Source organism: Micropterus salmoides, unplaced genomic scaffold (assembly GCF_014851395.1).
Source record: "Micropterus salmoides isolate LMB-PRFRI ecotype aquatic unplaced genomic scaffold, ASM1485139v1 Ms_hic_scaffold_14, whole genome shotgun sequence".
NCBI classification, from domain to species: domain Eukaryota; kingdom Metazoa; phylum Chordata; class Actinopteri; order Centrarchiformes; family Centrarchidae; genus Micropterus; species Micropterus salmoides.
Genome location: NW_024040485.1, coordinates 16,171,476 through 16,184,717, shown reverse-complemented (window position 1 = coordinate 16,184,717; position 13,242 = coordinate 16,171,476). Strand labels below are relative to the sequence as shown.

The following is a 13,242-nucleotide window of genomic DNA, read 5'->3' as shown; positions in this document are numbered from 1 at the left end:
GCACAGATCAGCATTACACACCACACGCAGAGCTTGGCCACTTTATGGGGCTTTTTACCCATGGTTGTTTATCCTGTCTCCCTTCTACTTTTCTCCCAGGAGCAATTTACCCACAATACCACCTTTCTGGATTTATAAAAGCGCTGCTCATTCAGCTACGGGCTGATGCAGGCTAGAATTTGAGAGGTCAAAGGGAAACACTATCTGTGCCCTCAAGGCTTTGCAGGAAGGCTATTTGCAGTGTCATATGTGACTGCTGATACATAAGCAAGTTCACCATATCAACTTCACTAGTTGATAATATGTCAACGTTGTGTTTGAAGCTTGTGTTGCCCCACTTGGCCAAAAAATTTAAGCAAATGTATACAATATACATGTAGAAGAAATGACTAAATCTACATTATTTTTGCTCAAAAACAATAAGTTAAAAAAATTAGCTTAAATGCTAAAATTGAATCAACTGTTGTCCATGTCGAGGTCTATTCAACAAAAAACATCATGAATATCAAGGTATAAGATATCCAGTTGACGGAAAGACAGGCAGACTGACGGAGAGACATACAGTGCTTTCTCTGTGAAGTTGATAAGGTGTTTATGTTAGTTTTAACACATGAGCCATAATGTCAGTAAAGCACGATTTCTTCCTTAACACATTCAGCAATAATGTCTTTGTATTCCCATAATGCAATAGCCAATCTGGTGAGGGGAGGAACATCAATCATCGCGGTTCGACTTTCCTGTCTTTTGGTGGGTACGATTTGACAGACTGCCAGCTCCAGAATAGCGTATCACTCAATAGCGCTCCCCGTTCTCTCCACCTCCGCTATACCAAACAATCATTATTTCCCCCAATTCTGTTCTGCTACATGTGAGCTCCACTGTGAATGTCATCACAGAAGCCAGCGCTCGACTACCAGTTCAGGGAAAAGCAATCTTCTTCCCTTGTCCCCAGAGCTCTGAGTCTCATTCAGACTCCAGGCTTAGATGAACATGAGGGAAATATTGACTGGGGATGATGGTGTTCACGAAGGAAAAACTCCACAATACAGAATGCACCTGACAGAAAAAGCTCCAATGAAAATGACAATGACCTGCATGCGCTTGTACACAAGAGGTGAGTTATTAGATACACACACACACACATACACACACACACAACACACTACCAATTTGGAGCTAAGATGCAGCAAACAACTTGTTACTCTTGTGCTGAGTCTGACCGGCCACCTTCATGCTGAGCTTTCTAACAGAAGTAACAAGGTACAAACCCACCTTCATGGCTGCAGGAGGGACAGGGCTTTTCTCTCCTGCCGCTCCTCACAAGACGAGAATGCAACGAAAGGTCTGGTGAGGATGCAACATGAAAACCCATCTCATGTGTTATTCATCAGAAGACTAAACCAGAGCCTGGAGGCAAGAGAGGGCCATCTTAGTTGTGGCATCATTCTGTCAGTGAACCAACACCAACAGACTTTTTGACACTGCAGGCGTTTTGACTTGTCAAACACAAGGTAGAACTAACTACGTTCACGATGGCTGCTTTTCATTTAGGTGCTCTGGTTCCAGGGACCTGGTGTAGTAAATGTTGATTTAATAACATGGAGAATTGGCACCTAAATGGAACATAGCCATCATTAATGGTATTAGTTAGACTTATATATTTCCCGATTTACATTTATTCATTTCGCCAAGACTTTTTTCCAAAGCGACTTATATTTGAGGAACAACAAGCACCAACAAAGCATCCATACAGCAAGAGATCTGCTTCAATTCTAAGCTGGAGAATGGTCCTGGTTTTAGTTCACTTTCTAGTTACAGATTTCAATTTGCTATCTCTGTTGACGTAACTTGACTTGTGTAATATGAACAGTTAAATCATTCAGAGCTGGCACTCTGAACCTAAGGCAAAGATCTTCTGCTGTTACAGAGTCAAATATTTAAGTGCACGCAGATCCAGCGCGTCGGTTTCGTCTCATCTGTGAGACACTTCTGTGGTTTGTTTCCCCTAAAATTTCCATCTTCAGAATGGATAAAACTGGGAATAGGCAACACGGGGAAACTTCATCTGCCGTTGAGAAAGAAAGCAGTCTGCTTACATTGTTTTGCTAGGAAGACAAAAAATTAGGATGGAGCTAACCAGCTAAATCTAACCCTTAAGAATGATTTCATATAGTCCCAGCATCAGGACAGCGATCTAAACACTAACACAAGCTTTTTGAGTATAGTTTTCCTCTCCAGTGACACTGTTGCCCCAAACGTACAAAGTTATTTGTTGCTTCTGTTGTTATTTCCCTCCAGGATTTACTACGCTGTAACATGACCCTGTTGACTTTGCCATTCTGTGTGTTTGCATGTGTTTATCTACCAGTTAAAGGATGTGCGTGTGTGTCTATGTGCGTGTGTCTCCCAGGAGCTGTGTCGCTGCTGTATCATGGCGTGGTCGATAAGAGAATCTGCCCATGTGACACAACAGATTACTGCAGCCTGGTCTCAGCCCGGAAAAAGACTGTGAGAAATGGCAGCTCCACTCTGCTGATATAATTCTAGCTGACAGAAACTTTATAGAAGAAATTTCCTTCACTTGCTTTAAAGTTCTGTCTTCATTATTAATGATCTTCTTTGGATTTATTTCTTTTTTGATTAGAAAACAAACATTTGTAAACACAAGGCATTGCTGCACAGTAACGGAAGTTTGGAGTGTAAGTTTTAGCAGAGAGAAGAGCGAAGGGAAAGATCCCGTGCCTTGCTCAAGGACACTTCTGTGGGATTAATTGACTGCTGGCAGCTGAAATGCAACTGTCTGGTTTCACTACACACCCTATGCAACCTGATCATTTGATCATTACTCCTCTTGAATTAAATGCTGCAGTTAAGCGATGCCACTGTCTACCAGATCAGAAATCTCTAAATGTGGCTGATTTTGCAAGGTGACTGTATAACTTTGGAGGTGACGTGATGTTAGTCTTCTTGGATCTGAATGAGACACTTTTAGCTGTGGCGGCTGGCTGGTTTCAGTTACAGAAGGTGTGTATGAAACCGTAGTAATATGGAGTTTTGTTTGTTTGTTTGTTTGGTACAAGTGGAAAATACCGTCTGAGCCTGAGCTCACCTACTGTACTGTATGTTGATGTATACAGGACAGTGTGGAGCGGCTACATTGATTGGAACACAACAGTCTCTAGTGGCAAAACAGACACAGTGCACAGAAAAGCTATAAAAATTGCTTCCTGCCTGTGCTTGGCATTTTAAACATCAATGAAACAGTCCACTAAAAACGTTAACAAATGACAGACAAAGGAGTAAGCTCATGCTTGATCTGCAATGCTTGCTCTTTCGTCCCTCTAAACGGGCTGCACTGCTGATCATCAACTACACAACTAATAAAGCTAATCTTCAAAAGAAAAACATTGAAAAGATAGCCTGAAGTTATAAATAAAAAAAGCAGAGACATGAACTCAGGGAGAAAAGAAAATGGGAACAAGCTGGGTTAAAATACAGTTATATTTAGCTACACACGCACATAAAGTTAAAAAAGCTGCAGAAATCTTTAAGATCCACAGTGAAGATACATCTGTGGAGTGAGCTAATCTCCTGTGAAAAGCAGGGAGGGGATGTGACTGACATCAAGAAACAGAATATCAAAAAATTAAGGCTGACAAAAGGAGTGATTTTTTTTACTGCATGAATATTTAATCGGCTACATTTCCACCAGCTAAAATGAAAATATCTCTGAAAAGTGAAGGGGATTTAAAATAAACTTAAATCACAATGCCTGGATTAATGACAGCCAATGATGTTTTTGTTACGTCTCTCGATCTTCAGAGCCGAAAATCTACCACAAAAGACTGAAGCTCTGCATCAACCATTCTGCAGGGTCCTTGTCTCATCGGGGAGTAATAAGGCTTCTCTGTGTTTAAACACTGGCTAATACCCACTGTCAGCATGTCTTATAATACAGTTAATCATCAAGAGGGAGAGGGACAGTCTCCCAGCGACGCAGCAGCCTGCTGATGTGCTGTTGACAGGTCCGTGGAGGTGGAAGGGGGTGGGCAGTGTGGTGAGGGATGATTGATTGCACGTCAACAGAGCTTTGAGGTGCTGGGATAGGGATGGATGACCTGTTGAGATGCCCTCTAGGAACAGAGGAGCAAAAAAATTTTAAAAACAAATCAACAGTAAATAAGTGTCAGCAACAGCAACCAAGCCATCAAAACAAGAGTAGAGGCTGATATTCATTAAGAGCCAAAGGATTGGAAGGCAAATTCATGCTCGTCACGTTGAACGTAGCATGTTTAATGACACTGACACAGGACACTCAGTGTGCAATGTGAGAGTGGCGTCATCTCCAGATGGCATTCAGAGCCACCAGAAAGCAGCAGTGTGTGTGTGTTCCCAGAGCTTGCAGCCTCACCCGCTCCACCTTTGCAACCATGGCAACGCCGAGCAGGAGGTCCTGCTGAGGATGCTGTGCTGTCCTGAGGGGAGGAGCTGAGCTGGGTGACAGCTAAGCAGGTTTGCCTTGTGTGCCCTTTCCATGCATTGAGGGTTTTTTTCTTTAATTTTCTTTAATTAAATTTTTACCTTATTTTCATGCTCATTCTCATTAATTTTGTCTTTTTTTGTATCTGTAAATAGCTTAATCAATATGTTCACAATGACAATGGATCAAATGACTACATGTTATGTGAAAGGGTTTCTAGTGATGAATCTATAGAGAATTAGCATATTACAAATTCTGCACTTCCCCACAGCTCTACGAAACATTTCAGCATCCATGAGCTGTTTTGATTTTCGGGTCCACAACTTTATTCTTTTGGTTCACTCACCACCAATGGTCCAGAGTACAAAACAGAGCTAAAAGGAGTGTTCCTATTGGAATTAACTTTGTCAGGTGGACAGAGACATGTGAAAGACAAATGAATGCTAACGTTGCTCTGTAACTGCTGGATGCATAAATACGCCACAGTTTGCAAATAAGCTTGCCGTATCAACCTAAAAGATGATATGTCTGTATTGTGTTCACAACTTGTTTTTGCTGGCCCCAAATGGTGAAAAAAATCAGTTAATGCATCTTGTAGAACTGATCGTGTGTTTTTTCATGAGGTAAGGTACAATAAGACAAGAAACTCTTTTCTTTTTTTACACATACAGTACAGTATAAGGTTGTGAAGATTTTCAATGATCACGCTACATTTTATATCTTTGTGTGTACCATTAAAGTAAATTACCACAAGTAAAACTGTCAGATGAAACAGCAGGTAAAATGTGACCACAACAGCTCACATATGGCTGTCATGCCTCAAGTATAAACTGCCAGTTGTGACTTAAAAATGCAAAGAGATTCCCTGCTGGCTGAGGAGTTTAAAGTGCTGACCCTGAAAGTCCCTGATTTTAATCCGGCCAGGGATCTTTGTTGCATGTCATTCCCAATCTCTCTCTCTCCTCTCATTTCCTCTCCACTGTTGACTCTGATAAAGACATAACATTTCCCCCACAATACTTGTTTAATACTAAAACATAATAACCTGTTCAGATTTGAAAACTAGCATGTGTCCACACGTGCTTTGACTGACAGCACATCTGTTTTCTTTTTTAACTGTTGTTTGGGGGGGGGGGTCATCTCAGGACACATCATCATTTCACATGAGCGCAGCAGGTAACAATGCCAGTAGCAGCCTCCAGAAAGCAGTCAAGTTAACCCGGCCGGGGAGATAATGAGGACAGCCTATCACATCTTGCGGCTCTCTTTCTTTTATTTGGCTGCTCTTGTTGAGCTCCGTCTGGCTGATTTATCTGAGCTCCAGACCTCAAAGGAAGCACAGAGCTAAACTAAGACTCGGGAAGCGGGCCAAACTGTCTTACTCAGATCTGGAGTATTTCTAAGTAGAAGGCACAGTTAAGTGCATATGAGGACAGTGTGTGTGTGTGTGTGTGTGTGTGTGTGTGTGTGTGTGTGTGCGAGCCCTGGGCATTAGCATCTAATGTGAATTTAAAAAAATATTTCATTTATGTGTCACTCCTTTTGAACTCTAGATTCCTTAGGCTTACACAATTGTGTGGATAGGGAATTTACTTTTGATAGAGTCAGGGGCATTGCACAAAAATTTGGGACCTGTTCATAAGCATTCTCTATGTGCCCCTCCCTGCATCAACAGCTATTCATTCTAGTATATATGTGGGCCCTCCTCACATGTATACTCGCATTTTCCCCTTAGTCCTATGTCCCTGAATAGAGTACAATATTACCAATGTGAAACTTAAGCTAATTAATTTAAAGATGACAGCCATTCAGGTAGCACAACAAAACAACAGATGATTTGCAGGATGAAGGCCTGCAAAATCCAGCTAAGAATACACCCTGAAATACAATGGTTACACTACAAAAAAAGACTCCAGTAATCTCTACAGAGAAATCAGAGCTCTTTGCGTTCATCCCCAGAGATGTAACCTGTGTAACTTTGATGTATCAAAACCACATCTTTGCCACCAGCCTCCTCGGGGACAATATCTGAGGTAGGAGGAGTATCTTTCTCTGAGGGCATTGTTGTATATTTCATGCAGGAGAATCCCATTGCAAGTAATATTGAAACACATTTTCAGTGTGATTTTAATCAAAAATCTGTAGCCTAGGAGGAGAAAAAATGACCAGCATTATAGACCAGCCTGCCAGTCTCAGATTAAGGTAACCCTGTGGGAAATGAGCTTTTCACTAATGACTAGTGCTTTTAGTTGAACATGAATTGCAGTCACAAAATCGCAATAACTATAACTAAGGTATATTAAGTAAAAATGTTATGCTTGCCTAACACACATTTCTGTGATAATGAACAGAATAAACGTATCAATGTAATCATGACACAGCCAGTAGCTGAAATGAGAGATGATAAATACTCTGGGATCTAGCTTGAGTCAGGAACTTGTGATGCCTTAATTATATACACTCTATATTCACAACTCCTTTTTGGAAAGGTAATAATTCCAGAAACTCTAAAACCAGATACTCTTGTTAAAGACTATTTGGATAATCAAATCAGGAGTCAAACTTTTACCGGTGGCATTTTAAGAATTGTTCCGTGCTATTGGAAGAGAGTCAGTTCTGTCTAATAATTATCAAGTGAATTTGTGAAAATATGGTCTCATGTTTTAATTTATATAAAGAAGGAAACAAAATAAAAAGTAAATATTCCCAGTATTTTACTGTGAAAATGTGCTGCCCCATTTTTGTTTTGCTTTACATTTCATGTGTATTGTTTATGTTTATTGGTTTGTCTTATCCCATGCATAAAGGAAAAGCCAATACAGGCCAGACCATGAAAGTGTTCCAGAGCTCCAGTCTGAAGGCGAGATCTCAGCGTGTTTCACTTTACAAACAACTACAATTAATAAAGGACACTTGTGGGTTTCTATTTGCAGTAAAGGGTAGTGAGGAGGAAAAGAACCACTGCCAATTTCTTACTAGGTGACTCAAACTCAAACTCACACAAAGTACTGATGCTTACAAACAGAGCACATCAACAATTAATCAAACACACCTCTACCTCAAACAAAGCTGCAGTGCCTGCATTTTGTAATCTCAGTAGCTCCGAAGAATGCTATAGTAAACAAATTAAACCATTGTTTTAAAAAAAAATTAATTATTTCCAGTTTTTCAACAGCTTTTGGTTTTTAAAAAAGCAGCTGAACCTGTCTCTTGAACTGGTCGGTTTTAGAAACCGGCTGAACAATTGTGCAAGTAAATATCTGGTTAAATAAAAAGTAATTCATGACATTCCCAAATCAATTTTTGCCCTTTCCCTATGCAAAATAAATGGAAACAACAATAGTGCGTTTTACTGAGGGGGAAGGGGTCGGAAATAGCACTCCTTGAAATGGTTTCCCCATCTCCTGAGGCTAAAGGCAATTTCATGCTCCAGCACGACTCAGGGGGACATCGGGACTAAAGGTGACTTCAAGGTTAACAGTGCAAACCTAATAAATATGTTGGAAATCCAGCAGTACAATAACAGCTCCTGGTCACACTCCTAAAATGCAATCCCAAGGTTTAATTCCTTGAGAAACTCATGATTTAGAATTTTCCAGCAATGAAGTGCCTCATAAATTGAACATGAAGGCTTGTGAAGGAAAAAAGGGGAAATATGACGAGTATTGAGAAATTGCCTTTTCCAGTGTCCAGCCTATGTGTTGTTGTTGAGAGCCCAAGCAGTGTCAGTGTTCAGCCTGTTGCCAACCTTATCACTTGATTCTTGATGTGACAGACATCAATAATTCAGATGAACACCACAGTGTTGGCAGCTATTTAAAGATAAAAGGCCAGTCAAGTATACTTGTGTTTGCTGTAGATTTGAACTAGTGTCATCTGCAAACAAGCAACACGCGTGTTAACATGTCACTTCATCAGGCCTTCACGGAGACAGAGCGCGTACAAGTTTTCAGGCAAACCAAAGACTACAGCAGCTGTGTTCACTAGTTGGTTTCTCCTCTTTGGTTCAACGAGGGCAAATCGGTGAATGTCTGCTGTCTTCTGAAGTTTTTAGATGGAAAAAAACTACATAAAGAAAGCAGAAACAACCTCAGATGATGAAGGGAAAAAGGCTAAAACTGTTTGGAAAATAAGACTGTGTGTTGGAGAACAGTTGTGCAGTGTGTTTAAATTTTGAACAATGTTACTATTAACTTGTAGTCAAACTGTTGAAAAGACAATATGGGCATTGTCAACTCAAAGTGGTCAAAAGTCCTACAAATACTGTATGTAGTATTATGTCCGACCAGGGAACAAAAGCAAAGCTGTCCTTTTATTATGCGCATCTGATAGTTATGAGTCTACATTTGTAAATATACTGCACATACTGTATGACATGTGGGAACTAAATTCAGTTTTGTGTTACATGAATTTAAATGTTGAACAGCGATAATGGCAATGATGACAACAACATGACAAAATCCAACGAAGGTTAAAGTCAAGGGCAACTGGACTTGGTTGAATCACAATGCTTAACTGCTTAGTTTTGACTACAGGGGATGAAGAAAAGAAGGTCAAACGCAACAACATTGTGATTCAATACGTGTCTGGAGTATCAGAGAATCTCAGGAGGATTTTCAACAAACACAACATCCCTGTGTTTTTTAAACCCAAGAACACACTAAGACACATACTGGTACACCCCAAAGACCGCACACCCAAACACAAGAAAAGCAATCTAGTGTATGCGGTCCAATGCAGTGAGGAATGCACAGACCTGTATATTGGGGAGACTAAACAACCACTACACAATGGCTTGGCATGGCATGGCTCAGCAAAGAAGGGCCAACTCCTCAGGTCAAGACTCTGCAGTCTATTTACATCTGAAGGACAGAGGACACTCGTTTGAGGACCACCAGGTGCACATCTTAGACAGAGAAGATGGACGGTTTGAAAGAGGTGTCAAGGAAGCCATCTACACCCGGGTTGAGAAGCCATCGCTGAACAGAGGAGGGGGTCCACTTATCCCCCATTTACAATGCTGTCCTTTCATCACTTCCCAGGAAACTCAACAAATGTAATCTATTGGCCTCAGGTGAAGATGCCAACAATGGTCGTTCAGTCTTGGCCTCGGGTAGTCCTAACGACTGTAATGACTGTCGTTACAGCAACCACCAACACTAACGACCAAGCAGTATCGACGATCCTGGCAAACGACCCCACTGAGGTTAAATAGCTGAGTTTCCCTACCAGTCAGTCAGAACTGAAGAAGTCCCCTTGGATGAGGGACGAAATGTCTTCCAGTATCTTCAAACAAGTCCAGTTACCCTTGACTTTAACGTTTGTTGGATAACTATGACCTGGTTGACTGAGAATCTTCACAGACAACATGACAAAACAGCATGGACCAAACCAAGTGACAGTCGCCATCACTGAGAAGTAAAGCTAAAGCATGGATGTCTTATGTTACAGATCTCGTCATTGTTGCTTGATAGTAGCTAAAAAACAGTTCAAACTGGATAGGCTTTCTATCCAAAAAGAGCATCTAAATCTATCAAAATACAAACTGAATAACTAGCATAGGTCAAAGGTTACTAGCGTTGGTCTTTAAGACAATTCCGCAACTCATCCAAAAGGCCTAACGGACCTTTGACTAGATTTAGATTTTCTGGTCCCAGTACAGTAACTGACAAGCATAAAACCCCAAATCAAAGCTTTAAAATGATCATTTAAAACACTGTGGCTGACATCATAGACTACATCCATGTTTACCAATAGCACCTTGTGATGTTTGTTGAGATTTCAGTACCACGGACAGCGCCAGAGGAAAGCACAGCCTCTTCCTACAAACACACACACACACACAAACTATAGAATCACATCAGACAGTGATGATTTTCACATCATATTCATCTTCATCATCATATGCCAGACACCTGCCAATGATGTGGATGTTCTCAAAAAAAAAATAAAAAATCAAGATGGCATTTATCACCTAGACAAAAAGGCACATGCAGTGACCATGGCAGCTTTGACAGGCCCTCCTATGTGTTTATCCAACAGCATCTGAAGAAAGCTTGGCATAAAAACAGCTTGTAAAAGATAACAGTGCAACCAAACACAACACAACAAATTCAAGCAAGAGGGCAGCTGCCATAGAATAAAAAAGCAACGTTTTAATAAAACTTTTGTTGACCACCCTGTAAAGTGAGCTTCTATATCTCCAGGGATTTACTCTGTGTGCATACGTTTGCCCCAGTGTGTGTCTCTTTGAATGGGAATTATCTAAACTCATAAGGGGGGATTATGTTTGCATATAAAGTATGATTTTCTTACATGCTCATCCTCCTTCAAGCATTTTTTGCGGTACTGGACGTGAGGTCTGCCGTCGACGAGTTGCTGAGGGGTCTTCGCTGCGTTTTCCTCGTCTGCAACCTGTCCACCGAGAAGGTGGCTGGCCTCAGGTGGGTGCGGGAAGGAATTGGTCGTATTGATCTTCCCGTTGAATCTCTGATACAGCGAAGCCATAATATAGGTCCAGTTCAGATAAAACAACTTACAGCATGTCAGAGCCACAGACGGGTCTCGCCTGATTCGGATTTTTGAGCAGATCTATTGGTTTTCTGTGCGCTTCGAGGAGAACCGATGGCAGGCAGCCAGTTTTCACCTCCGGGATGGAGCAAAAAGATAAGGTGAAGACACCGAGCTAGTAGCCTAAATAAGCATCTATGGATAGTGGATGACTCACAACCTGAATTGATGACCGATATAAAGCCGAATCCTTTCGCGCCGATGTCCTTTTTAGCTTTGTCCAGGCGCGCAGCAGACTGGTGGGCTGAAGGTGTCAATAGTTGCTCTCATCTGTATTCACAACACGTTGTCTCCCCTCTTCAGTTTCCTGATGCCTCCTTACTGCGAGATAGCGGGCGGATGCGTTGAGTTTCCAATCAGATATTCGAGCCCCACCAGACTGAGGGTGATTGTCCACAAAATAAAAGAGCAACAGATAATGTTTCGACACTTTCGGCTCTGTTTTTGAGTGGACTGTCCTCACTCGTGAAGAGTGTGAAGGACGCAGAGAGCCCGGCGATCCTCTCCGCAGACGCGCTCTGCATGAGAAGTGACCAGAGAGCAGCTTTTACTGTAGCGCTACTGTCACTGCACTTTTCTGGGCGCTGTTTTACGCACCGACACTGCACACGTTTCAATTGAATGTACCTTCAGTTTTTAAACCTCTGATTAACAAGTCGCACTCATTTATGATTTCATGAAAGGGGTCATAAAATTTTCTCCCAAATGATTGCAAATGGTCCCAAGACGGAGCTCGAGTGCCTCTCTGTGGCGCACCGGATTAGGGCAGGCTGACCACACACCTCTACATAAGGTGCAAAACAACACTATAATATGGCCTATAATGACATTCTTGCTTTGCTCACGATTTTTGAGAGAATTGATGTCTTAATTGAGTGAATCGACATCAATACACCTATAAATTTTTTCCACTTTCCTAAAATAACAGGAAAGTAAACTCATAAGCAAGTGTTTTTACCCTGCAGTTGAGCAACATGCAAGGCATTTAGATTTATAAATACTTTCCTTAATATTCCATCCTACAGTAATAATTCAAACCATGAAAGTGTCTCTTCCCCCTCTTAATTTATGCAGTCTCCCTCCTTCTATCATATATTTTCAGTCAGTCCACATCCACAAGTGTTATTCAGCTCATACACTACATTGCAAATGATTTCATGCTTGAAATGCTCACAGAGGCCAAAGTAACGCAGCTTTCTGGTAAATGCCGAATATTGGCTTATATGTGGGGGTGGTGGGGCTCTTGAGTCAAAGTGTTAAAATTTCTGCTATCCCTGTCATGAATGCCACAGGCGAACACCCCTCAGCCTCTCACTATGACAGCTCAAACTGCACTGGAGCTGAGCTGTATTTCTGGGAAATAGGTCATCCTCACAGGGGTACAACTTCAAAGCAGCACTAAACCCTGGCTCAAAACAGCCCCCCCACACATTTAGTTTGAAGACCTGTGTTTTGCATCTCCCATTAAGTCAAATCAACCTCATTTTGTAATCTTTTGGAAAGAGTACTCAAAGCTGGCTGACTACAACAGCAGATTGTTTTTTTTTATTCAACTTTGAGCAAAGAGTTTACATTTTTTTATACAAATGGTGATTCATCTCTAGTTCTGAAAGAACTGCTGGAGGCTCATTGATTCATGACTTGAATTATGAATGTAACCTCTATAATAGGATTTGTATTTGGAATAAAGAATATTGATTTCAAATGTTTGGACATTCATTCAAAAGCAAGGACGAAGGACATTACTGCCAAATTAAAGTTAGTCCCCAAAAGAGTATAATTCACAAACAAATTGAATTACAACTTTGCTTGGTGCTTTTTGCTGCAGACATTTATGCTGTGGAGCTGAACATCTGGGCTTCCAGCGGCTTCCTCTTAGACAGAGGCTCACCTTGGTCCCTATCATCATTTGTTTCTCTAGTTCATAAATGCCTTTCCTGGGCCTGCGAACCCCCGGGGAAATAGGTCCGAGTCATTTGACATCCATCCCAGCCTCTCTGATAGATGTCTTCCAATCTCCCTCACGTTGTTGGGGAGCTATTGTGAACCGCCTGGCTGCTTTAACGCTCCCCTCAGGACCGTGCTGGGGAGCCTGGGCTTAGCTTGACTCCCCTATCGCCTCCTTGCAGATACAGCAGCTGACTGGAGCTATGCCTTTCCCCAGCTCTCACAAACATCACTGCAGTCAAGCT

The 13,242-nt window shown here is 41.5% G+C and overlaps 1 protein-coding gene across 1 annotated transcript in view; it reads right to left on the bottom strand.

Moving 5' to 3' along the window:
- Positions 1–11,566, bottom strand: part of LOC119902083 (dipeptidyl aminopeptidase-like protein 6) — a 71,026-nt gene extending 59,460 nt beyond the window's left edge. The window contains exon 1 of the mRNA XM_038718005.1: positions 10,796–11,566. Coding sequence (XP_038573933.1) covers positions 10,796–10,987 — 192 coding nt within the window. The 5' untranslated portion in view covers positions 10,988–11,566. The remainder of the gene's footprint in view (positions 1–10,795) is intronic.
- Between the last annotated feature and the right edge of the window lie 1,676 nt (positions 11,567–13,242).